Source organism: Hirundo rustica, chromosome Z (assembly GCF_015227805.2).
Source record: "Hirundo rustica isolate bHirRus1 chromosome Z, bHirRus1.pri.v3, whole genome shotgun sequence".
NCBI classification, from domain to species: Eukaryota; Metazoa; Chordata; class Aves; order Passeriformes; family Hirundinidae; genus Hirundo; species Hirundo rustica.
This window is the reverse complement of record NC_053488.1, coordinates 59,342,360-59,369,062: the sequence shown is the minus strand read 5'-3', so window position 1 is coordinate 59,369,062 and position 26,703 is coordinate 59,342,360. Positions and strand designations below refer to the sequence as shown.

General features: G+C 40.2%; 1 protein-coding gene across 1 annotated transcript in view; it reads left to right on the top strand.

The window, feature by feature from the left end:
* Positions 1-20,538, top strand: part of PGGT1B (protein geranylgeranyltransferase type I subunit beta) — a 35,115-nt gene extending 14,577 nt beyond the window's left edge. Inside the window, exons 4-9 of the mRNA XM_040089828.2 lie at positions 4,715-4,866; positions 6,307-6,439; positions 10,021-10,066; positions 11,763-11,947; positions 12,246-12,354; positions 16,153-20,538. Of these exons, the coding sequence (XP_039945762.1) occupies positions 4,715-4,866; positions 6,307-6,439; positions 10,021-10,066; positions 11,763-11,947; positions 12,246-12,354; positions 16,153-16,337 (810 nt within the window). The 3' untranslated portion in view covers positions 16,338-20,538. The remainder of the gene's footprint in view (positions 1-4,714; positions 4,867-6,306; positions 6,440-10,020; positions 10,067-11,762; positions 11,948-12,245; positions 12,355-16,152) is intronic.
* Positions 20,539-26,703: the final 6,165 nt, after the last annotated feature.

Sequence of the window (26,703 nt, the reverse complement as noted above, 5' to 3'; positions counted from 1 at the left end):
AGTGATGGTAGAATTGAGAAAGTCCTTGCTGTGGGTTGTAGCTCAGCTTGCCTTGTCCCTCTAGCACTGGAAAATGCTGTCCTGGGCCTCAGTGGGCCACAGGCCTGAGATCCGTGTGTTCTCTGGGTTTTTCAGTTCAGAACAGGTTTAAACAGTTCCAAGAAAAAGAAAAAAAAAAAAAGTCCAGGGAACTTCTCTGCCTCAGCTAGCTAAAAAGTAACTAAAAAGCAGAGGAGAGCTCTCTCTTGCTGTCTGTCCATAGGCAACACAGTCCAGGAGCAGAACGTAGAGGAGTGAGTGCAATTTCTGAAAACAAACTGCATGCTGCTTCTTTCACCCGTTCGCTCTTGGAACCAGTCTTAAATGTGTAGAATTTAATATCCAGCATAAACAGAATAGACAATTGGGGATACAAGCGCCACAAAGTCACCCCAGTACACATATGAAAAGAAAATACATTTAATAAATATTAAATGTATTTATATATTAAATGTATGTATATATTTAATAAATTTAAGAAAATACATTTAATAAAAGAAACTAGGTTAGCAGAGGCTAGTTTAGTGCTCTCACAAATTTTTCATCCACTTTTCAGTGCAATTAGATTCCTCACTCTCAAACACAGAACAGAACTACTGTACTTTTTTCACGGTCCTTCCTGCACACTGGCTTCTACTTTCCTTTTCCAGCTGTATCATACCTTTAGTGGCTCTGCAGTGTAGTATGTTAAATCAGTACATACTTTTGGAAATGTTTTTCAAATCCTCCCCAGTGTATGAAGCTAGAAGAATTTATTCTGGATATAGTTCTGAGATCTTGTAAAGAGCCATGAAGACCGTGAAGACAAAAAGTCTGTAAGATTGGCAAAACATTGTTTTTCCCTCCCAGCTCTTTCTGGTGTTTAAATTTACTTCTCCAGTAGTAAATACTTCATACTGAAATATTATCTTTACTGGATAATGCATTGCAGTCCATTGGTGTCTTAGAATGTGTTGGCCAGTATACATATGAGATAAAGGGATGGAATCATGTTACCTGTAGAAATTAGCTACAAGGTGACTATCTCTAGAAGATTGTTAGCACATGGATGTGATTTTTATTCAAGCATTGCAGTACTTTTTTCATTGTGTCTGCATTTGAGGGATTGCATCTGTTTGATTTATTGGCAAAGAAAGGTTTAAAGCATTTCTGGCACTATTGCTTGTAATGTTCTGAAATAACTCAGAAAAAAAGACTTGGAAATTTACTGCCATGACTCTGGCATGTGTTTATGGTCACATAATTTTTCTTTTTTTCATTATTTAAAAGTGTTCTGTTAAATCTGCCTTGAAAAATATTTTTTTGAAAAAGCCTGTAAGCACTGGATTTGCATTGGCATATGCTGACAAGCCACTACAGTGATTTCATTCTTGAACTCTAAGAAAGTGCTGTACCAGAGGTAGCCGAATCTATTCAGTCACTAGGGACCCTTCAAAATAGTAGAAAAAAGTGAGGGTTATAATATCCAGCTTTACTAAATCGTTTAGGAACAGGTCATTTGGGTTTGGCTGGGGAGTAGTGGTGTTTTAGCTGTTGCCTTTGAGGTGTTTGATGGTAGTGTCTTTGCAGTATTTTGGGACAGAAGCAAAAGTGAAACAAAAGCATATCTACTTCACCAACTCATGACACAACCCTCACAAACTGTAACAGTCTTAACTGTGAATGAAGTCAAAGAGTGACTCCTCTACTGTCACAGTTAAAACATGATTACTTTCAGAATTAGAAGATAATTATATACTGAAATGACTCCAGACTTTGCAGTGTCTCTGATTTGATGTTACTAAAGTTTAAACTGGCCTTTTAATTTAGGGGTGAACAGTCTCTTCAAAGTTTCAGATAGGCCTAGATCTTTTCAGTATGTTTAAAGTGTTGTGAATCAGTTTTAGGGCTAAATTGAAAGCCACTGTCTGCAACTTTTATGTAAAGTTGTGGTAATTAACATATGCTTTCACTTGGGGGGAAAAAGATGTCTTTTGTGTTCCTGACACAACATTGTATTTTCTCAAGGCTGCAACGTTGATAGCTGTGAAAGATGAAGAATTAAAAATCTTTTGCAGAGTGAATCACAAAAAGATAACAATAAAGAGAATATAAAAGTAAATGTAATATAAAAATAAATACTATAAAGACCCAGGTAAGCCTGGGCCAAAATATCTCTGTGCTACATATTTTTTTATTTTAAGCAACCATCTCTGTATTATATTTTTAGGCGTCCTGTGCAACATGGTCTACTGAAGAGTATGTCTGCCCATGGCAGGGGGGTTGCAGCTAGATGGCCTTAAGGTCCCTTCCAGCCTAGGCTATTTTGTGGTTCTACAAAGTGGGAAATGGCAAGGTCTTGCAGAATAGTTTTGAAACAAGTAATGAGATTACAGCAGCAAAGACACCTTGAATTAGTGGCTAGATACCACTGATTAGTGGTATTTGGCAGCATACCATAAGTTTTACACAAATTAGCTAAATCATCTAAACTTGTGTGCTTTAGATGAACTTAAGTCATTATAAACTGAAGAACGCCCCTCTAAAGCTGAGGCTACCCACATCCAAGTGAAGACCCCTACCAACTGAACACCTGCAAAATGTATTGTGAAATGCACCAAAGCACACAAAAGATTATTGTCCAATAGCTATTAAGTAGGCATGTATTTAGAAATTAGATAACTGCATATTTATGTATTTTGAAAGCATAATTATGCTTCTTGCCTTTAACCAGGTGTGTTGGCTTGGTGGATTTAGCACCTCTGTGCAAACGTGTCAAAACCACTTAACTCGGAGTGTGGATTGGCACCCTGGGTGAAGGAACCCTGTCTTGGTACAACAGTGTCTGGTGTGAGAAGAAAGTTTTTTGAAAGTGGGACTGTGCCAGTGGAAATGCATGTTCAGTACCATTCTTTTTAGTGTTTGAAGAGATCTTGCCCGTTCTTCTGCAGGAGAGAGAGAATTTCTTAACTCTGCAGTGGTCAGTGAGAATTCTTGGTGGCCATGAGTTATGTTTTAATAGCTGTTTTAATTGATATTGTAGGGAACACTGTCACATCACTGAGCCAGGTTTTAAATGTTTGAAAGCTTTCCCTCAGCTTACATCTTTTATGTGTTAATTCTTTTAAAGAGGGCTGAGATTGTGGGGAACATTATGGTAATGCTAATAGAACAGAACTGTTGACTCCATCTCTGAGATCCAAGTAAATCTGTCTCCTGTGGGACCTACAGGCTAATTCTCACTAAAGGCAAAGTGCATAGGGAACAGGCCCTGGCCATTCCCCCTTTGTTGTCTTCTCAGAGTATGTCTGCACCAGTGCATCAGCTCAGGTCAGCAGAGACCACTTTACAAAAGCAGTTTAATGTGCCCTATATGTCTATTTAATATGCAGAGCAGGAGACAGTGATGAGGGCACTGGCAGTAGAGGAATGGGAGTGGGAGCTGTTGAGATTTGTGCTGCCTCCTCAAGAGAGGGTCCAGGACTGGAAAGAAGGGAGAGGAGGTGCAGCTCTCATCACTCACTCTCCTGTTCTCCTTCTCTGTTACAAAGCTTTTTCAGTGCTGCTGAACCCATTTTACCTTATTTTCTGTCTCCCTTTCCCAACTGTCTTTGATTCCCTTGTGTGAGAGCAATCTCTTGCTGTCTGGTGAGTAATCACAAATTTTCTCCCAGTTTCTTACTAGAAGCAAAGCCTTTTGGCTTTGGAAATACTCATTGCCTGAAAAATACCAATTACACATAACATAATATTAAATTTGGTCTTAGACTGCTTTTTCCTTGTGTTTTTAGGATGAATTGCAAAATAAGAAGTGCAACTGATTAGGCAATAGCACTAATAAAATATAATTTAAAAATTATCTCTTCTACTCAATATTAAAATAGCTTTTATTGTGTTTAAAATAGTTATCTTCCAGTTGCTCCAAACGGAGCCATCCCAAGTATCCACAGTCATCTTGTTACACGTGGTTTCTGCTTTCCTGAAGTGGTACAGTCCTGGATGGGCCTATAAAATACCATAAAGAAAAACAGTAGCTTTAGCACAGCTGTGTCAATCCCTTGCTCATTTCTTTGACCTGTATTGTGGGATTAGTCAGCCTTTAACTATCATTTTTGCTTCTCAGTGATCCTTGTGAGTCCCAACTAAGTATATTCTGTTTCTGTGATTATCTGGTATATAAATACTTCATTTGAATTCTGATTATTATTTTAAAATACAGATGAAAGTGGTTAAGTGGCTAATTTGGTATTGCTTCAATTGACAGAGAGATTACTAATAATCTCTCACACTGCTTTCTGCTTGCAGATCATTATGTTGTAAAAATCTCTGGTGACAGGCTCTGCAGAGGTTTGGCTGTTTAAGAGTGCTTACCCAGCTGCCAGGAGGCTAATGCCCAGTGGTGTGTCAGGACAAACTTAGGTACAGTTGAGGACATCCCATCTTTTTCTTTAACGGTTTTGCAGATGGAGCTCTTGGAAAAGCTTTTTTCCAGAGCTTCTACTGACCAAGCGTTTAGAAGAGCAGCAGAGTTATTCAGTAGCTTAGTTTGATGAAAAGAGCTGAGCAGAGGGAAGGGGAAAGTAAGCAGTTTACTTCTTACCTTAAAAAAAATAAAAACAAACAAAAAAAATCACTTTTGCTGTAGTGTAAGATCTTGTGGTGTTTCAATATTTCTATTTTTTCCCCTCTTTTTTAGGGTCCAGGTATATCTCATCCCTATGACAGTGGACACATAGCAATGACTTACACAGGACTGTCATGTCTGGTTATTCTTGGAGATGATTTAAGTCGGGTAAATAAAGATGCCATACTGGCAGGACTGAGAGCTCTCCAGCTAGAGGATGGAAGGTAAAAGATATTTTATGTGCTGCAAGTCCCACAACCTACATGTAGAATGAATCATAAGAAACATGTTTTTTATAGAAACAGCTATAATCTTTTTGTTGTATTAGAAAATAGTTTGATTGGTGGTCATATAAGTCGCAGAACATATGCTGGTTTCTTGCAAGTAGTAAGTCATCAGAGGATACTTAAGTAGCTCTTTGAACAAAATGGAGGCTTGCCAAGCAGCAAATCCTGGAAGAAACAATTAAAGGTTTATTATGCTACAGGTAATTCAACCTTTTACCTGTTTTTCTATATTGTAGAATCATTTAGGTTGAAAAAGACCCTTGAGATCATGAAGTCCAGCTCTTAACCCAGCAGTGCCAAGCCCAGCACTAAACCATGTTCTTAAGTGCCACATCTACATGTTATTTAAATACCCTCAGGGATGGTGACTCCCTGGGCAGCCTGTTCCAGTGGCAGACAAGCCTTCTGATGAAGAAATTTTTTCTGCTACCTAATCTAAACCTCACCTGGTGCAACTTAAAGCCATTTCCTCTGTCCCACTTGGGAGAGGAGACCAACTCCCACCTTGCCTGCCACCTTTCAGGTAGTGGAGTAATAAGGCATCCTCTCCGTGTTCTTTTCTCCAGACTGAACACTCCAAGCTCTCTCAGCTGCTCCTCATCAGATTTGTGCTCCAAACCCTTCCCCAGCTCCACGGCCCTTCCCTGGACATGCTCCAGCACTTCAGTGGTCTTCCTTGTTGTGAGAGGCCCAAACTGAGCGCAAAGCTCAAGATGTGGCCTCACCAGTGCCCAGTGCAAGAGGATGATTACTGCCCTGGTTCTCCTGGCTATGTTCTGATACAAGCACCCAAATCAGGGCATCCATCATCGTCTTAGGAGTCTCTGAGATTGTGCCAAAATAATCCAGATACAAAAATTTTTAAATGTTCATGGAGTTTGGTGAGATTGTAATAATAAGTAATGAAAAATTGGTTCACCATTTCTGTTAGAAATGGTAGCATTAGCAGTTACCTTTATACATACCTGGGAAACTGGTACTGAAGTTACGGTAAGGAAAGAAAGCCTTGTGACCTATTGGGATTCCTAGGAAGTCCAAGAATTCCGCCCTAAAGAGGTAAAATAGTACGTCATGTATCTGCATATACTGTAATAGGTGAAAGACTGCTGGCATAAAAATCTTGGAAGAAATAAACACAAATGTCATTATGTTGCTGGAGCTAGTTACTCAGGCTCCTAAATGTTTATAGTTCTATGCATTTTCCTTGGCTTAGAATCACATCTTCTAAAAAGAAAATCTAGTGTAGCTCTGGGTTACATTTATGAGACTACTGTAAACTAATCTTTAAAGAAAACACTGTGCAATTCCTGAACTGCATTTCGTATTTTCTGGTGTAACAGGCAAAACAGTGTCTAAAGACAGAAATGTTTCTTTCAGTTTCTGTGCAGTGCTAGAAGGAAGTGAGAATGATATGAGGTTTGTGTACTGTGCTTCCTGTATCTGCTACATGCTTGATAACTGGTCAGGCATGGATATGAAGAAAGCAATAGACTACATTAGAAGAAGTATGGTGAGTATTCACAAAATGTTACTTCTTCCTACTCTTTGAGGTTTATATCTTTTTTCTTAATTATGGCTAAAAAAAAAAATCTCTCTCCAAACTGTATTACAGTAATTTATTTATTTTTTCTTCCTGCTCTAGTGAGTTGGGAATTATAGAGTACGTTGGATTTTTGCATCTGTATTTTCATTAAAATGTGTGTGCTAGCAAGATAATTTTATTTGGTGTGTTTGTTCGCTACAAATAAAATTTAAAATTCTCTTTATTTAAAATAATTAAACAGTCGAAAGCAAGTTCTTGAAAACTGAGGTATGATATTTGTGTAACTTAGGAAAAAAGGCATAAAGTACTTTCGAAAAGTGTACCAATAAAATCCTCACATTTCATTGAGCTTTAGTACTGCTTTTTATAAGATACACAGAGTCAAATAAACTAACTATTGACATCAGTTCATACTTCAGTGTTTCCAGTCATGCATTTCGTAATTTATTTTTTAGCTACTTGGAATGAAAAAAAAATATTCATGAGTATGTACTAATTTTTTTTTCTGTGTCTGTGCAAGTTGTCTTCATATTTGATTGGAGTCAAGGAGCTTTCCATTTTTTTTTCATGTTGTTTCATTAGTTTAATTGAGTTACATTTTCAAAGACAGAAACACAATTTTTTAAGGAAGCTGAGCAAGCTTGAAAATTGCAGTTCCCCGAGTGTGAGTAAACACAGATTAAACTCTTGTGATCCACAAAGAAGACCCAAATTTATGACGACACATAACTTCTGTTGTGAGTGTTTTCAGTAGTTGCTGCCAGCAGCAAGATTGTAAAACTTATGTGAGAAACAAGTTTAAAAAAAGACTTCAGAATCTTCTGCCTCAGACCAAATTGTTTTTTTATTTGTTGTTTATTTTTAAAGGAGGTGGTTGGATGTATTTCTTACTGTACACCTCCAGAAACTTTTTAGAACACTGTCATAGTCCTGGACAGATTGAGATGATCAAGGCCAGGGCTCAGTCATACAAGGATATGGACCTGCAGTCTGTTCACACCCTGGGAGCATCTTTTATCCCATTTTCACCTCTGTTTTGCCTTACTTGTTCTTCCCAAGTCTGCTTTGATGTTTCCGTTTCTTACCATTGGCCTTTTCCCTAGCCATCCCATAGTAAGTTATGCTCACCCCTGCATTCCCCAGAAAACAGTCTATGATAAGAGGGTTTCTATACAATCCTGGAATCTTCCTCCCCTGCATCCCATAAGAGCCCTTATCCCATAGTTGGTAGCTCACCTTAGTCAGCATGGGTTCTCAACATGAGAATGTCCCTGCTGAATTCTCTCAGTGGGTTTCGCCCAAAGACAATGACTTACCATTCTCCTTTCACAGTCTGAGGGGAAGAGCTCTTACCGATTAGGTTGGGAGCATTCTTACTCCTCTGATCTTTTTTGGACCTTAATATTTACTGAGATCAGTCTTTAGTCAAATAGATTAGCAGAGATAACCACAGGAGAATCAAATGTTACAAAAGAATAGAAAACAAAACCCAAGAGCGAAAATCCTCGTTGTAGTTCTGTACATTACATTGTCTGTTAATTAACCTTGTGAACATCTGAGTGCAGTTCTGGTCCCAGAGGAAATGGTAGAACTAGGAAGGGGACAAAGAAAGTTGAGTTGAACTATGAAAGGTACTATACAGCTTGTGTAAAAGGAGTATTTAATATATTAGGAGAATTTATTCTGGAAATGAGATCGTTAAGTAGAGTGTGACAGAGACATGTAAAGTAACAGGTAGCACTGGAAAAGTAAAGGGAGCAATAAGCAACTACTTCTTTCTAAGACGGAACAGACAGAAGCATCAGATGAGGCCATTAATTGAGCAGGCAAGTGGAGATTTTTTTGAAAGTTTAGAGTTTTGAAGTCGTCCTGGAGGTTAATTGTGTAGTGTGATCTTGAACCAAATTTGTACTTTGCTTCTAGAGCTTAGCATTAATTGTTGCACCTGCAAATTCCAGTCATTATGTTCCTATTGTAAAAATAGATACCATTAAAAAAATATTAAACAAAGCTTGAACTTGGGAAAAAATCTTGGAAAGCCTGCTACTAGTAATTCCATTCATCAGTAAAGTAGAACTGAGTCTTGGCACGGTCAAAATTCAGAAGACACTATGGCTATCACAAGATTGTGCCTTTTCCTAGCTAGCTCAGAGAGTAACTTAGAAAGATCCTATAAGCAGTATTCTGTAGGCAGCAGTCATCCTGGCATGTAGAAATGGTCAGCAAGACATGCTGTATGTTTGTCCAGGTTTACTAAGAATTGGTAGGTTAACTATACACTGTGTTCAGTAGAACTTTTTTTAACCACTGTGGTTTTTTAACCACTGAATTCACTGTGCTGTGAATTCACTGTGGAGTTGGTATGCACATGTATATAGTTCCCTCTCTGTTTTCTGGGCTTGCACTCCTTTGTCCACCAGTATTTCTGTGAATCAACTCAGTTGCAATGTGTCTGGCAATTCTAAGAAAAGACACAAAATCTTTGTATCTTGCTTGGTAACATTTAGAGCTGCAGATGTTATCTGAAGAAGTCTTGGACATTCAGGGATTAGCTCATTGTGAAGATCATTTCACAGCAGTGGTTGTTCCTTTGTTTCATTCATGCACATCTTTCCACCACTTTCCTTGAGATGTATTTCAGTTAAATTACTTATCACAGGAGCCTAATATTTCTTAAAGTTTATCTCATAAATACGTGTGTGAAATGTGGCATCCAAGAATGTTAGCTTGATTTCTCTCTTTAAGATTTTGTAGATGGTGCTAAAACTAACCTATAAAATTGAACAATTTAAATTAAATTGTTTGAGATTATTTCATTTGTTTCTCCTTGTGTAACTAACTATACAATTAATAGAGCTATAGGCTTTATTGTAAATGCTTATTCCTGTTTTGCTACACTGTCACTTCACTCTGGCACGTTTTTTAGTTGCAGAACAAAAGAGATTTCATTGATCAGTACTAAACTGCTTTGACAGAAAGGTGTGGTTCTGATTTACTGTTGTATGTCACTCGTTTGCACCTAGATGAAGCATGTGACAGTTAACAGAACTTTTTTCACTTCTTGCTTGTTCCCTTTTCTCTTTTTTCTCTTTTTTTTTTTTTGAAGCCTGTTGTACTTAGTTCTTACTAAAATACTGCTTTGATTTGAGTATTCTACACATAGTAGTACCTTGCATTTTGCCTCGTTTTTTTAATCTTAAAATGCTCCTGGATGAAAGACAGATTATAATATCTATTTAATTTAATTTTGTTTTGATTACATATCCATTTCTTTCTTTTTATACCTGCAATACATGCTTTTTTTCTTTGTGGCAAAGATATGCTTACCCTTTTTCAGGTTTCTAACATATATCACAACTAAAATTAATTCCATTAAAGTCATAAAAACTGCCGACATTGAGACAGGGCTGATTTGTTATGCCAAGATGTTCAAGTTGAATTGTGGCAATGATCTGATGATAATTTTGCTGATAAACTAAGAAACTGCAATGTCTGTCCAAGTGCTGTGGTTCTAAAGTAACTGCTTTGTGGAATTTTTTTTTCTTCAGTCTTATGATAATGGCCTGGCACAGGGAGCTGGACTGGAATCTCATGGTAAGAATATCAAAGTGTTCTACACCTTTCAGAGTGGTGTTGAAAATACTTTAGGAGGTGCAAAGTACGCCATGCCTTTCCTTTTTTTCTGATTTTTAAGGAAGCGGTGTGTGGCGGAGCAAATCCAAAACATGACTCCAAATACCACTTCTTCTTCCTTTAAAACTAACTTAATATCTGAACAGACGGGCTCTTAATCACCTCCATTAATCTTAACCACGTGAGTGTTTTGTTGAGAGGTGTTACTTGTAGTTCTCAGCTGTTGCTGACAGAGCAAACTTTTTCCACATGTGCCATTGTTACTCCGAGGATTTTAATCTGGCAGAGATTTTGTGCAATGTAACTGATCATTTCCAATTTCAACAGTTTAGGTAAAACCTAGAAATGTCTCCTCTGATAGATACAGCATCTGTTGTGGGTTCAAATCTTGAAGCAACAGTTAAATTTTGTAAAGGATTGGTAGATCTGAAGATAGGAATCCCCAGGGGACTGCTATTTTTAAGCAAAATGTTTCTATGCCTTGAAATAGCAGTCTGCTTGTGACAGAGGAGCTTTTGACTTCTAGGTGACTGACACTGAATCTAATGTTCTGGTTTATTTGACAAGGTGGTGATAGGTCAAAGGTTGGACTGTATGATCTTGGAGGTCTTTTCCAAATGATTCTAAATGATTCTGTGATCCTATCAAATGTTTGCTGTCTTTATCCTTAGTATTGAGCTTTGATAGGATTTTGTGTTTCCTTCTTGTTGGATCAATAATGCTGAAAAATTTAAATTATACCCCTATGTATTAAAACAATTGGTTAACTAACTTTCTGTAGAATGTTAGTGATTGCAAATAGCAGTACCTCAGCACTGCATTTCAGCATCAGTTCGAAAATAATCTTGCAGCTCCTGGAGTCTTCCAGCACCAGGATATTGTAAGGAACTTTGGGGCTGGAGTCATCTGTCAGCAGCTTGGTTATGGTGTTTCCCAGCCTCTGACTTGATCACATCGGTTATTAGACTCAAAATAAACTTTGATGGGCTTTAAAAAGTGGTGACTAGGCTACACAAAGAACATGAGTTTAGTTTAGAAACTTTAGCAAAGTTTCCTTGACAGCAAACAATTCCTTAGAAGCACAATTTTACGTGTTACAACCATGGACAACTGGACTGTATTAAGGTTCTTAAACTTTCACTGTATTAACTGTGTGCCTTTTTTTTTTTTTTTAATTTTAGTTTGATTTTTTTTTTTTTTTTAATACTGCACACCAGACACTTCTGTCTGTTTATATCCTCTGGGGGATTGTGTCTGAGGCTGGCTTTGGCATCTCTGCTTCAGTCTGATTGCTGGCATTCCAATGGCTTTCTTTTTAAGTTACAGATGAAGAAATATTTCTGTTGCAATGCCGTTTACTTATTTCTGGACTGCTGTGTAATGTAAATTGCACAGCATTGAGAGAAAAAACAGCTTTAAGAAAATGAGCTGGTTTGTTTCTGCAAGAGCTGGGGAGGGGTTTCTTTACCCCCTTTTGACATACTTGCTGAACTAGAGTGTTATATATTTGGATTTTAGACTTAAAATTAACTTTTTCCTACTTTCAAAAGTCCATTGATTTAATTCCTTATAACATAGTTAAAATTCTGACTGAGATCATACAGGCTTCAGAATATCTATGTATCAAAGCATTGCAAACCCTGCTCTCTCTTCACAGGCGGCTCTACATTTTGTGGTATTGCATCACTGTGTTTGATGGGCAAACTGGAGGAAGTTTTTTCAGAAAAAGAACTGAACCGAATAAGAAGATGGTGTATAATGAGGCAACAGAATGGCTACCATGGACGGCCCAACAAACCTGTAGACACTTGTTATTCCTTTTGGGTGGGAGCAACACTGAAGGTAGTGTACAGAATAGCTATAGGGACTGTTATTGATTTGTTTTGATTTAAGCACTATTTTCTTGTCTTGAAAGAGGTAGGTATTTGACACAGGTGCACGAACATGCACGAATGGCTATAAATGCCTTTCATCCTGTAAAAAGTGCAGGAAATGGAGGTTTACCAGATTAGTGCTATCTGTGCTGTCACTGCTTGTCTCAAAAATAGGTACTATATTCTAGTGTTTAAAATATACTAAGACTTAGTTAAAGACTTAGTACTAAGACTTGTATTACTGTTACAATCTAATTCATTTTCAGCTCTTGAACATATTCCAATACACAAATTTTGAGAAAAACCGAAATTACATCCTGTCAACTCAAGATCGCCTTGTTGGTGGATTTGCCAAGTGGCCAGATAGCCATCCAGGTAAAATAATTTCTCAAAATTGCAGTGAGTGTGTTTTAAGTAAGAAATACATTCCAGCAGTCAGACATCTGAGAGGTGTTAGGGAAACCATACCCTTCAATTAAAACAAATAAACAAAAACCAACAGCAAAATCAACCAATCAAACAAAACCCCCTCAAAATATAATAAGAATTTCATTCTTGAAGTGGAAAGAGGGAGATGAAGTTTTTCCTTGTTCAGCCACAGAGGAAATGAGCTGTTGTTTAGATTAGTGTTAAAAGAGTATCACTGTCTATTTAGTATGTGTTTAACTGTTCTGTTTAAAGGGAATATTGTGTCGTAGGTATCTCTGTAAATTGAGTTTAATATATCAAAACATTTGTTTCTTTAGTAAATTAATAATTTAAGCTTATTCAGAAGTCATTGATATTTGTAAAAACAGTCAAAGTTTACACAGTTATGTACCATGACCTACAGAGTGTGGTTATAAAAGTATGTCTGAAAGTTAGTTATTATGCTTTTGGAAGTGGATGATTTCAAGTAGTGAATAAAACTCAGAAGGTTGCTAAAATCTTTTAATTTAAAAGTTGTTAAAATACAGTTAAGGTATTTCAAACTTGTGAAGACAAAGCTTGCCCCAAAGGGTTTGCCCATGGCATTTTGTAGAGGGAAGATGAACAGTCTTTAAACTGACCAAATAAGATAAACATTTACTCGTAATAAAGGAAGAGTCTGTTTAGAATCTGTGCCCTGATATTTAATCCTTTTATAATTTAATTTTGAACAACAGTTCAGAATTTTTCAAGCTGAACACATACTGGAAATGCAGTGCTTGTGATAGATTTGCATCTGCCTCTTCCCTGAAAACCCTGAAAAGTTCAAGATTTCTGAGAAATTTAGATATATTTACTCCTCATCATATTGATTAAACAGTATCATTTAGAGGGAATATTTTGGTTTATCTTAATGAAACATTTACCTTGTGAGTCAGAGATTAGAAAAGTGTTTCAAATACCCATCATGTATGAGGTGCCTTAACCTGTCTTAAACCTAATTTCTTTTTATGACGAGGTTGCCCCCCTAGCTAACCAACGGAAGCCAGTTGACATAATCTAAGGCTTTCAGTACTGTCCCTTCTGGGATCCTTCTGGACAACCTGTCCAGTACATGGCTGGGTGAACACAACGTGGGATACGTGAGCAACTGGTTCATGCACTGGGCAAAAAGGACTGTAGTGCATGGAGTGACATCAGACTGGTGACCTGTCACTAGAGGGGGTCCACAGGGATCTGTCCTTGGCCTTGTGCTCTTTGACATCTTCATTAATGACTTGGATGCAGGACTGGAAAGAATACTAAAGTAAGTTCACAAACAACACTAAATTGGGAGTAGCTGTCAACTGCCTTGAGGGCAGAGAAGTCTTGCAGAGAGACCTTGACAAATTAGAGAGATGGACAATCACCAACTGTATGAAATTGAACAAGGGCAAGTCCTGGATGTATGGATAGACTGGGAAACAAGAGGCTGGAGAGCACTGCAGCAGAAAGGGCCCTGAGAGTCCTGGTCAATGGCAAGTTGAACATGAGCCAGCAGTGCCCTGGCAGCCAGGAGGACCACACATGCATCAGGCACAGCATCACAGCTGGACAAGGAAGGGGATTGTCCCACTCTGCTCTGACCTGGGGCAGCCTCACTTCAAGTTTTGGGTGCCACAATACAACGAAGACATTGAGCCATTAGAGAGTGTCCAAAGGAGGACTGTGAGGATGCTGAAGGGCCTTGAGGGGAAGTCGTGTGAGCAGTGGCTGAGGTCACTGGGTCTGTTCAGCCTGGAGAAGAGGAGACTGAGGGGAGACCTCACTGCAGGTACAACTTCCCCGTGAGGGGAGGAGGAGGGGCAGGCACTGATCTGTTCTCTCTGGTGACCCATGACAGGACATGAGAGACTGGCCTGAAGTTGCATCAGGGGAGGTTTAGGTTGGGTATTAGGAAAAGGTTCTGCACCCAGAGGGTGGTTGAGCACTGAAACAGGCTCCTCAGGAAAGTGGTCACAGCACCAGACTGAAAGAGTTAAAGAAATTCTCGAACAATGCTCTTGGGCACATAGTGTAACTCTTGGGATATCCTGTGCAGAGCCAGGAATCAGATTTTAATCGCCTTTGTGAGGTCCTTCAAACTCAGGGTATTTTATGATTCTATGATTCTGTCTTTTAGCGTAGTTGTGACTGTTTGAGATAAGATTTAGGAAAGGCAAGACAAATAATAATTGTTTTTCTTTGTTTTGTGTGTTCATATTTTTATTTTCCAGGCTTATTCTAGCATTTTTTCCTCAGGCAGATGGTGGCATAAGTCTGTGGTCATGTTTTGAAGAAAAAAGTTAGTGCAGTTCTGATATGAAGAAAGACTATAAATGCAACATTACAAAGATTGCTTCTGAGGACTTGTGTTTTCATTGTTATAGATAACAGTGGAGCTTCCTGCAAGCTCTGTCTCATATTTGAAAGGCATCTGTCTTTCCATCATGTCTACACAATAAAGATTCCTAAGACTTAATCAGAATTAGGTTTTAGCATTTGTGGCTCCTATTCTGTAAATTTTGGGGACTCAAGCTGTCTTAACTGTGCAATAATGTTTTTAGAAAGAAGACTAGAAGAAATCTGCGAAGATGGTCAACTGCTTGTGATAACCTATGAGTTATATGGACTTGCAATGTTAAAAAGTAACTCTCTCCAGCTAATTATTCAGGGAAATACTATTCTGTAGACTTGCTGTGCTCCCATACTAACAGACATCAAAACACGTTGTGGAGGCCACTAGTGTTATTTAACATAACAGAACTGATAGGAAGAAACAGCCTCAGGTTACACCAGAGGAAGTATAGACTGGATAGCAGGAAAAATTTCTTCACCAGAAGGGTTGTCGGAACAGACTACTCAAGGCAGTGTTTGAGTCACCATCCCTGCAGATACGATACTATACTTAAGGACGTGGTTCAGTGCTGGTCTTGGCAATGTTAGGTTAAGGATTGGACTCTTGATCTTAGAGGTCTTTTCCAGCCTAAATTATTCTGTGATCTGATCATTTTAATGAGATACTAAATTATTTCACAGAGTGCTACCTGTTGAAACTTTGCAAGGGGCACATGAAATTCCCATCGTCTTTCGATCTTTCGCCTGTGATTTCATGGACAGATTATTTCATGGGCAGATAATTAAATCTGATAGCTTGCTGCTACCCAGAGGAGGCAGACTCGGCAAGCTGTAATCCTGGTGTAAGATGGACATCAGCAGCAGCATGAAACAGAAGAGTTAGAGTATCCTATTTTGGTGACAGGCATCTTCTTGATCAAGCTGCATGAATTTCTCTCCTTAGGGTCATCTCTCAGGAAAAAGGGAGGCTAGGGAAAGTAATGGTTTCTTCAATTTCTCTAAGTCTTGCTGTTGGCCGCTATTGGCACAAATTTTCTTGTTTCAGTAGTTAGCTGCTCATAAGGTAACCAGCAAAAAAATGCTTACGAGAAAAAAAAAATTGCATTCCGGACTGGTTATTTTTAGATACTTAAGTAATTTTGCTTTTTGGCTATGGCACTTAGAAAAAATAAAGTAGTGCACAAGTTCCTATAAAAGAAATCTGGATTTTAGTTGATGCTGGTAGCTTTGGGCAGAAATATTTTCCTTCCATCAAAACTCAAGTTTGAAATACAACATCTGATTATTTGTTTTCCTTGGCTGTAATTACTTGGAGATGTTTGAATATGGGAACACTCGGCTGTTACAGCCTGAAATAATTTTATTTTTCCTTTTCTGTACTTCTTTCAGATGCTTTACATGCCTACTTTGGAATCTGTGGTTTGTCATTAATTGGAGAATCTGGTATTTGCAAAGTTCATCCCGCCCTGAATGTAAGCACAAGAGCATCAGAGCGTCTTCACCACCTTCATCAGATCTGGAAAACACGGACTTTAAACTGCGTTCAGATGACACACACTTCTCTACATGACTGATTTAGACTTGAATTTAGTTCTGGTAGCATAACTGTAGCCCAGGGTTAAAAGCCATGTATAACCAATGTGCTCTTTTAAGTGCTGGAGTCATACAATCAGATCTGTGTTGCTGGCATCACTTTGGTAGGGAGTTGCCTTCAGCAGATTATTCTGCGTTGTGAAAAGGGGAATATTTTGATTATATAGGAGTTTGTCACCACAGACTGTAAATGGCTTTTCAGATGGCTTTACTTCTAAGAAATCCCTTGAGGCATTTAAATTTCATTTTAATTTTATTTTTTTAAATTTGTGCATACTGTGTCAAAATATATAATGGGGAAGTATTTTCAAAATTGTTTACATATCATACAGTATAGCACAGAATGTTGAAGTTCTTTATAATCTTACTGTTTGACATATTTTTGAGTAGAGAATCTCTTATATTAAGTCTCAGTTGAAAGTTACGTATTATCATCAACTTTCAGATTCCATAAACTTTGTTTTCCACAAACAAATTAATTAAATAAAAATAAAATTATTTTATTCAGTATACTGGACTTTTAAAGTTGTGTGGCCTTGCTAAATGGATTTCATAATTCTTCTGAGTGCAGATGTAGTGTAGATTGTTATCCAGACAAAGAGTTTTCATCTGAAATAGTTTCTTCATGTGATGTTCACTAAGAGTGTGGTATATTGATGTGCATCAAAAAGAGATATTCAGCCTAGTCTTTGGAAGCATACCTGTATGCAAGAGTAGCATTAGAACCTGCTTCCAAAGACAAACCTTTGCAATACGTTGAAGTTGTTCAAATTAGAGTAATGATGAACATTCTCAGCTTCTTTATTGCTTTACTAGTGCCTTACTTTATATGCTTGAAGCGCTGTTCAGAGTTAAAGCAAGTAACTTTGCAGCTGATGTGTTTGTGGCAGGTCAGTTTGTGCATTCAGTAGACACCACAACCGTCCTTCTACTTGCCAGTCATTAACAGCACTTTTTTTTTTTCCTAAAGGTTCCAAAGACAACTAAAGACTTCTTAAAACAGATTAGATGCACCATCTGCCACTGCTGAGCCCAAAGAGACAGGATGTAGACTACTTTGGCCAGCAAAAAAACCTTTGGGGATAAACATGATTCCTGTTTTGCAATGCAGGGAAAGCGAAAAGGGTAGTGTAGTTGTACCCCTAGCATACGTCTGAGAGGTCCAATAGGTATCTTTAGGCTACCAGATTCCGTTGTCCAAACCTGTAGCAGCCTTCCTACCTAAATAAATAGGTTTTATTTCTACAGCAGATTAATTTATGTGACAGCAGTGAGAGCATAACTAGTGATAGTGATCTGCTTGGAAAAGCAGAGGAGGAGCAGGGTAAGGTGTGTGATCTAGACACATCCCAGTAGACACTTTACTTGAAGGAGGAGAGACTCAATAGTTGGAAAAACTAGGAAGTTTAGAGGTGTTAGAATCAAGAGAACTGTGAGGCTAGTACTGGAGAGGGGGAATAAGGTGCTTGCATAGGACTGTTGCAGAGTAAGAAATGAAAACTGGGAGATACTGAGGCTGGAGGCAAGAGCAAAGAATGTGGAGTAATAATGGAACCATACTGGTGGAAAGGGTTTGAGCTGCCTAGGGTAAGATTAAGGAGCAAAAGAAGGGTACTGACTCAAGGAACATGAAGAAGTTAAGGGGGGAAAATAGAGCTTGGGAATTGGTTTTATTGCCCACATGCTGAGATGATCAGAAATCCAGCCGCAAGTAAAAAGAACTAGCAAGGTTCCTAAAAGAGGATCTCCCAGACAGGGGACTCACCCACAGCAGTTGCTGTGGGAATCCCATTTTCCTGGATAGGCTTAATGGGATGTTGGTCAGCAAAGGCTGAAGTAGCTTCCCTGAGTAGAAGGTCTTAGGTCATGGGGGTCTACCTAGATGAAAACCCATTTAAAACCAAACAAAAATCTTGAAGTAAAAATTGATCAAAAAAAGCACAGTGTTTTCTTGTCTTTACATCAGATGGTGACCACAAGTTGACTTTATGGTAGGGTAGGATGGATTTCTTGAACATGGTGTAGTCACAATGAAGATGAGATGTAATTGTAGCTACCCCTACTACTTCTCTGCCTTGCTGGTGAATCTCACTGAGTTTTTTAGCATTTACTGCATACCCTGGTAGAGGGAGTAGCTTTGAATTTCAGAAGAGTTTAATAAGGCGTTCTTAGTCCCTGCTGGGAAACAGCCTAAATATTCATTCTTACTTAAGTTCACAAGAAATGCTGTATTTGATTATTGTGAGGCAAATCCATACCTGCAAAATCCTAAACTATGCTTCTCAAGTTGCCCTATGTGTGACCAAATTCTCATCTGTGAGGGACATCAGGAGAAAATAGGGGGGTAGCAATGAAAAATCATTATGTGAACAAAAAACATTCTCATGGCAAGTAATTTAATAGTTTTCTGCCTCAAAAAGCAGGTAAATTTCTTGATATGTTTTCTGTCTGTGTAAGCTACCCTGTGTTCTTTATATGGATTTTACGTTTCTTATCTCTTTGGCCCCCAGTTGTTCTACAACGTCTTTTCAGGCTGCATGTCGACACTGATAGCGAGCCTTTCCTAAAGGTTGCATGAGTCGTACTTGTTTCTCATTAACTCCAAAAGTTTGATGAAGGCAGCAAAATACCTATGCTTTCACCTCACACTGAGTATCTAATTACTTTAATTCTTTTGAAATCTTTAATCTTTTTTAGGTTAAAAAAATCTGTACTAATAACCAACTCTGCATTCATAATTCGCCATTCTAAATGTCCCAATTGATGTCAGGCAAACAAATTATCAATATTGAATGTTCCTGTGTTGCAGACATCTGGATTCTGACTGTATTCAATTTGCCTCTCTGATTTTTGTGGTTTATTGTGTCTTCTGACTAAAAATGTTAAATGAGAAATCAGTGGACAAGAGTTTCATGGAAGTCCATAACCTAAAATCACTTTTAAAGGGGATACATCAAAATAGAGCTAAAACTTAAATGTGAACTGTGAAGTTTAAATGTAGCTAGAAAAAGCAAACTATGTGATTATTACCTACCTCTAATAATTTTGTGTTAATCACAGCTTTACATTGCTGAGACTGAACCTACATTAACGAATTAAATGGCTTTACCATGTACTTGAGGATGTAAAACCTCTTGGCTGTCAGTCTGACAAATGTGAGTGCCTCTATCCTATGCGAAACACTCCCAAACTCTATGTGTGACCCAGGTTTCTCTTGCAGAAAAGCAAGTTTAAAATGGTATGTTGAACAAAGGGAGTCAAATATATCTTTTCCATAGGATCTGAGGAATGGGGATTTAAATATTATCATGTTAGGGCCTTCAGGCCAACTTGATTTGTACATAGCTGCTGGCAGATATGGTAACACCGTATCTTGGAAGCAAGGCTGCTTCCAAGCATGTTTGTATTTATGAATTTTCATTTTGAGAACTGTTTTTTTCTGAATGGAACAATCATCATTACTGAAAAAAAACCTAGCAAGTAAATTGGGTATTGCAGAAATATCTGAAATACGTATGCTGAAGCACATAGTAAGACTACCTTGCTCTATGCTCTATTGCCCAAGGTAAAAGACAACCTGAGGAGCTGAAGAAGCTGCATCACATGTGTTTTCTCCATGGGTGCCAGTATGAAAATTAAATACTCTGTAGAAACTGTTGTGTTCCCAAAAAAAATACATGTCGACTTTGTGCTGAGTAAGCCATTCAGTGTGGGTTGCCTATTCAGAAGGGAAGAAATAGTGATCTCCAAAGTGAAAGCCTTTTATGGACAGCCCATCTCCTGGCATTTTGGAGAAACCCTGCTATCATGACCCTGTGGAGGTCAAAGAGATGACAGGACATGCATGAGAAGCAGAGAGACCTTAGGTAAGAAGATGCTGTTGCTGTAACTAAATATGAGACATCTCCAAAATTCATCAGTTGAATGAGATTTCTGGTCTGTTTATGATGATGTTAAATACTGTGGTGGTTCTGAAAAGCTCTTTTTGCTGTTGCAAGAAAAGACCACTTAACAAGTTTTCCTCACTTCAGATGGCATTGGGTGAAAAAGAAGGTAGTCTCAACATCTTTATACTAAATGATTATTGAATTACTCCACTGAGTGGTTACAATGTGTTGTAGATTTGCACTTTCCGTCCACCATTTTTAAGCTTTTGTGTTCCTGGTCTCTGATTGCCTGATTAGTTTCTGAGTTTAATAAAAATCAATGAACTGTTGGGAAACTGAGGGAAAACTCTGTAATTTCTTTTGAACTGTAGCTCTTGTCATGTCTTTTTTTCCAAGTTACATGTTCTGGGTGAGGACCTGTCTTCCCAAGGGCACAGAGAACCACAACCTCCAAAGGTTTTCAAGCTGAACCTGTAAAGGCAACAAACCCTGACACTACTGCTTTATTTTTGAGGCATTGGAAAAGTGCCTTGTTTGATAACTACATTGTGAGAACATAGAATCATAGAATGGTTTGGGTTGAAAGGGAACTTAAAAATCATCTGTTCCAACCCCCCCTGCCATGGGCAGGGAGGCCTCCCACCAGATCAGGTTGTCAAAACCCAAACCAACCTGCATTTGCACACTTCCAGGAGTGGGACCTCCGCAGCTTCTCTGGGAAAACGTTCTCCCAGTGCCTCACACCCTCACAGTGAAGAATTTTTCCTAATATTCACTCTCTTGGCTTTAATCCATTCCCCACTGTGCTGTCACTACATGCCCGTGCAAAAAGTCCCTCTCCATCTGTGTTATTTAGGGTCCCTTCAGTTACTGGAAGGTGCCTTCTCCTTCCCAGGTCAATGTTCCAGCCCCCTGATCATCTTCATGGCCTCTTCTGGATCCATCCCAGAGATGGATGCAGCAGTCCAAATAGGACCTCACCAGAGCAGAGCAGAGGGGCAGAATCCCCTCCCTCCCCTGCTGCCTGTGCTGCTTTGGATGCAGCCCAGGCCATGCTTGGATTTCTGGGCTGTGAGTGCTTATGGCTGGGTCATGTGCAGCCTTTCATCCACCAGCACCCCCAGAGTTCTCAGAACAGTTGCTCTCAATCCATTCTCTGGCCAGCGGGTACTCCTGTCTGCAGGACTTTGCTCTTGGCTATACTAAACCCCATGTGGTTTGCACAAGCCCCCTTCTGAAGGCTGTCCAAGTCCCTCTGGATGTCATCCCTTCCTTTTGGTGTATGGCCAGCACCAAGCAGCTTAGAGCTATTGGCACTCTTGCTGAGGGTGCATCCAGTCCCGCTGTCGCTGCTGTCCACAGGGATGTGAAACAGTGCCAGTCCTAATACCAGCCCCTGCACAAGGCTGCTTATCACTGGTCTCCACTGGGACATTTAGACTTCTCAGTGAGACTGTACAGCCCAGTCCTTATCCATCAAGTGGTCTACCCTCTCCAGTTTAGTGCAAGGATGTGATTTGGGAGGGACAGTGTCGAAGGCTTTGCATGAGCCTACGCATATGATGTCGTTGTCCTTTCCACATCCATCAGTGTAAGCCCATTTTAGAAGGCCACCAAAATTGTCAGGCACTATTTGCCCTTCATGAAGCCAAGCTGGCTGTCACGAATTACCTACTTACTTTCCATATGCCTTAGCATAATTTCTAGGAGGATTTGTTCCATGATCTTGCCTTCCACTAAGGTAAGACTGGCATCCTTTAAAATGTTTATCTGCAGGTATGTGCTTGGGAATAGGACTGGACAGGCTGCTATCCCTGGAGAACAAGTAGGATTCTGAGAAAGAGTATGCTCCTGACTTGCAGTAAGAAGAGAAAGTTCATTGAGGAAGAGAAAATCTGTGTCATAGCAATCTGTGTGCTCTCACTTTGCAAATTAAAAATGTTCAAGAAAGAGCTTTCAACTTGCCACATAAGTTGTTTATATTAAATTCACAAATGCAAAGAGGGAGATATGAATGTAGCAGCTGTATTTTGACAATTTTAGCCTTCTTGTGAAAGTGGCTTCCATGTTACCTCCTAACAGTGACAATAACCAAGCCCTGGTATGAGGACCAGGAGATACTCTGTTGCATTGAGTCTGGCTGAGTTCGTTTTCCCTTAACCGCCCTCACCCAGTGCTGAGCTTTGCACTGGTAGCTGGAAAGGCGCTGATAACACAGTGGTACTTTGGTTGCTGCTGGGCAGTGCTGGCACGGCATCAGCACTGTCTCCCCCGCATTCTTGTCTGTCCCATCAGTAGGCTGGGGCTGGGCAAGGTTCTGGGGAAAGACACAACCAGGCCAGCTGACCCAAACTGACCCAAGGGATATTTCATAGCATATGACATCAGCTCAGATGTAAAAGCTGAGGAAAGGAAGAGGAAGAGGAGCATTTTTTTATTTACAGTGTTTGCCTTCTGGAGCAACCACTCCAGGTACTGAAGCCTTGTTCCCAGTAAGTGGCTGAATGTCACTTGCCAGTGGGAAATAGAGAATAAACCTATTTTTTTCTCTGGCTTGTGCATGCGCAAACTTCTGCTTTAGTAAACTGCCTTATCTGAACCTCTGAGTCCTTTTCAATATTATTTTCTCTCTCCTGTCCAGCTGGGAAGGAGGGTGATAGAGCGGTTTGGTAGGCATCTAGTGCCCAACCCAGGCCAATACCCACCACACCTGTGCACCAGTGAAACAACCACTTTGGATGCTCAGTCTGGGAGAGTATGGAGGCTTTCATGAGGCTATTTCTGCAAGATCCAGCCTGGGCTTCTATCCAGAAGTTCCCTTTGCTCCAGACATGAAACAAAGGCTCTGCCTCACACTGCAAGGGAGGATCCCACCTTATCCTTTTATGTGAAATCTGCAGAAAGAAGAATTGAAGTGAAAATGACACAAGTCAAGGCAAGTTTTTCTGTGGTTTATCTCCCTTCATGACTGCTTGTGGGACAGGTGCTTATGCTGCTTAGAAAGCTAAATATGCAAGACTTCTGTTGAAATTGCACACTGCCTTTGTTTAATTTAAAGGTTTCCCTAAGCACAGAAATATATTCATTTGCCGTTCTGCTGTCAAGAAGTCTTTGACAACCTTCTTTAAATTATAGCCAAGCCTTACTAAGTTCACTTGACCAAATTGCATTTTCATCTTTGTCTCAACATCCATTCTGCTTATTTTATCATTGAAACCTCCTTTGAATTCAGACCCTATAATGTGGAAAGGTGTCATCTGTGTAAACCTGTTGCCCAGGGAGCATATGTCAGGAGTGCTCTTTCAGAGTAGGTTAGACTACAAACTGTTAGGCATGGTGTAGGGACAGTTTATCCTGCCTTGGGGCATTTTGGGGGACAATGTCTTACATTTCTTTAGATTCCACTTTAATATATATTTTTTTTTTTTTTTTTTTTTTAACACCACCCCCACTTCCCCTGAATCCCCAACCTGTGGATTCTTAAGCCAAGAAGAGTTTTGCTCTGGTGGGACAGTTTATTGTAGAGCCAATCTGTGAGGTATACAGATAGGAAGGCAGGACGGGGGAAAAGGTTTCTATAAATAGCACAAAAATACTTCAGAGGAAATCAGAAATCTTTGGTAGACTGGGCAAACATACAGTCTGGTCTGTTTGCTAGCACTTTACATATCAACTGTCCTCAGGAGGTACTCACTTTCCAGCATCCTTCCAAAATATCCTCTGAAATATGCAGTTCTCTGGTGAGGCCAAGCACAGGAGTCTGCTCAAGAGAAGTCCTGATGAGGCTTTCCAACACAGGCACAAGGCTCTTCTGTATTTTTGTATACAGCTCTATATATAACTCCCTGTATGTGGCCAGAATGGATCCTGCAGAGCCGTGATAATGTGCCCTCTGCGACTTCCCAGTTGCTATAGATAGCTTCCTGTGCACACCGTGCAAACTGCTACTACCACCAATTTTTTTTTCTTCTTTTTTTTTTAATGTCTCCATGCCTTGACATCTGTTTTCAGTGTTAAAAAAAACCCCTGCAGCCTCAAACAACTTCGTTCTACAGAATGAGGAGCTGCTGGTACAAGTGATCACTGTGATGGTGGGCACCTAAAGAAAGGGTGTTATCTGTGTTAACAAGGTGATCTTTGTGATCTTCCCTGGCCGTAAGACAAGTCCTGTCCCCTTCCCGTCTGCCAACCCTGGTTTGCCCTAATTTTCATTAAACACAGGAACAAGTGAACGGCAGAGGCACACATTTTACTCTGCCCAGGATGCACGATCCTCCCTGCTGATGGGTGTTGCCAGCTCTCAGCGCGAGTTGGGGGCAGCAGCTATTGGTGGGAAAGCTGTTCCCCAGGCCCGTGTTCACTCCTGAGCACAGTGGCCACCAGCACAGACCCGCACAGGCATCCGAGCCTGCGCTCTGCCCCCGGGGCCCCGTGCATAGCAGCAGTTATGCTCACGGCACATTCCTTCTTCTGCCCCTGGATGGGCCTAACACTGCATTCCCCTTACCCTCTGCCTGTAACCTCTCGGGACTGTTGCAGGCTTCCTCATCTCCTGTGACTCCAAGTCATGGTCCAGAAGCCACAGGCAGGCTTCGCAGGCAGGTCCCTGGATAAAGCAAACACAAGCACACTGTTTCTGGCTGCAGCAGAAACCTGACCAAACACGCAGGCATTTAAGATGTTGTGTAGCGTCTGTTCCCCAGGGAGGGCAGTTTTTTAAGCCAAAGGCTCCACTGACTATGGAGAGCAACAGTTCCCACAGCTTCCCTTCTATAAAAGGAAATTAAATTCCGTAGCAGCTGTTGATATGATAGCCAGTCTGGACTGGACCCTCTCCCAGCCCCTTACTGGCTGCTCAGCCTACTCCAGCTACCCAGACGCCATTTGTCCTGTCAGAACAAACTGAGCTTTCTGGTGCTTTATGATGCTAGCTGGAGTTGGAGTCTACTGAGACATAAAGCAAGCCTTTTTTTTTTTTTTTTTTTTTCTTTTTTCCCCTAAGTAAATGCCCTGATCTGGGACACTTCAGTGAAGTTCTGTTCTCTGGAAACACCGTCAAATGAAGATTCAGAGGTGCCTTGTCTTATGGGCCGAGATAGCTGTAGCCTAAACACTTCTGCTTGTCTACTATTGTCAGTCAGGAACAGATTATTCTTGATTGCTTTAAACTGATGGTAAAAAGAAATTAACCAGGCTAAGATATCCATTTTGCTAACATTTCACATACCTCAGTTCAACATAAATGCAGTAAAAATGTAATAAATTATGCAATATTCCAAACTACTATGAGTTTTTCTGTCTTTAACCTCTTTGAAATCCTCGCCTGACAAATTATTTGGGGAGGGCACTGGGAGGAGTCACCCTTGGCACACTAACATGCATTTGACTTTCCTGTCTGCAGCAGAGCAAAGTGAGTTTGTCTCTGTGGATTCAGTGTGTCGTAACCGAATTGGAGGGAAGTCCACTCCACTCAGTTAGGCTGCTGCATCAGGGAGGCCTTTTCTGGTATGCTGACGAGAACTGCTTTAGTTGGCAAGCAGTCTGTAGAAGTCCAAGGAATGAAAAGAAATTTGCATGGGAATCCAGGGAGATTTCACTTTCTAGAAACTCCAGAATAGTGGTTTTTGTGTCCACTTGTGGGCCCATGGCAGGGACTGATATCATGAGGGACTGTGCTTCTGCCCGTGACCCATGAGATGAAGGCGACCAAAGTCACACAGCAAGGCTGGCAACAGCTCACTTTGCTCAGTGGTATCTGAGCAGGTGGGACAACACCTGGAGCCATGGCTCTCTACTTCTGCACCCCTGTGCCTGGCTCTGCGCCTCCTGGTGCTTTGTCTGCCCTGCCTAGCAGCACACACAGGGAACCCGGCAGAGCCATGATTTGGGGTTTTGGACCAAAAATGCTGCTGGCCAGCCTTAGAATCAGTCTCAGATCCAGGACAAATTTATGTCCCACATCCTCTCCACACTCCACATAATGGGACCGGGGAGGAGGAGTGTCATCGTACTCCACCTGTGGCTTCTTTTTAACACTAAAAGGAACAACTTTCTTTGCAGTGATTTCAGACAAACTCCCCCGAGTGACATTTCTGAACTTTTGCTCATCCCTTTATATATATAAACCAACTTTGTTGGTGCCACTTGCTCTCTGACAGGTCACTGGTGCCTTTGTCAGCCTTCAGAGGAGGAAGGAGGCACAGAAACCCTCAGCAGTGCAGTGCTGTCTGCCCAGAGGCAGCAGAGTCAGCGCTCCTGCAGATAGACACTCCTGCAGTATGACAGATGCTTAAATGCTGATCCCAGCTGGATACTGGTGTTAAATGCAGATACTGGTGTGGGGGTTCTGGAGAGCCTCAGATGTCTGGTGGGCACACAGGTAGAGAGGCAGGCTCATTTTGGCACTGTGTGACACTGGGAGGCTCAGCCCTTGGGCACAGCAGGGTCTGCATCTACCTTG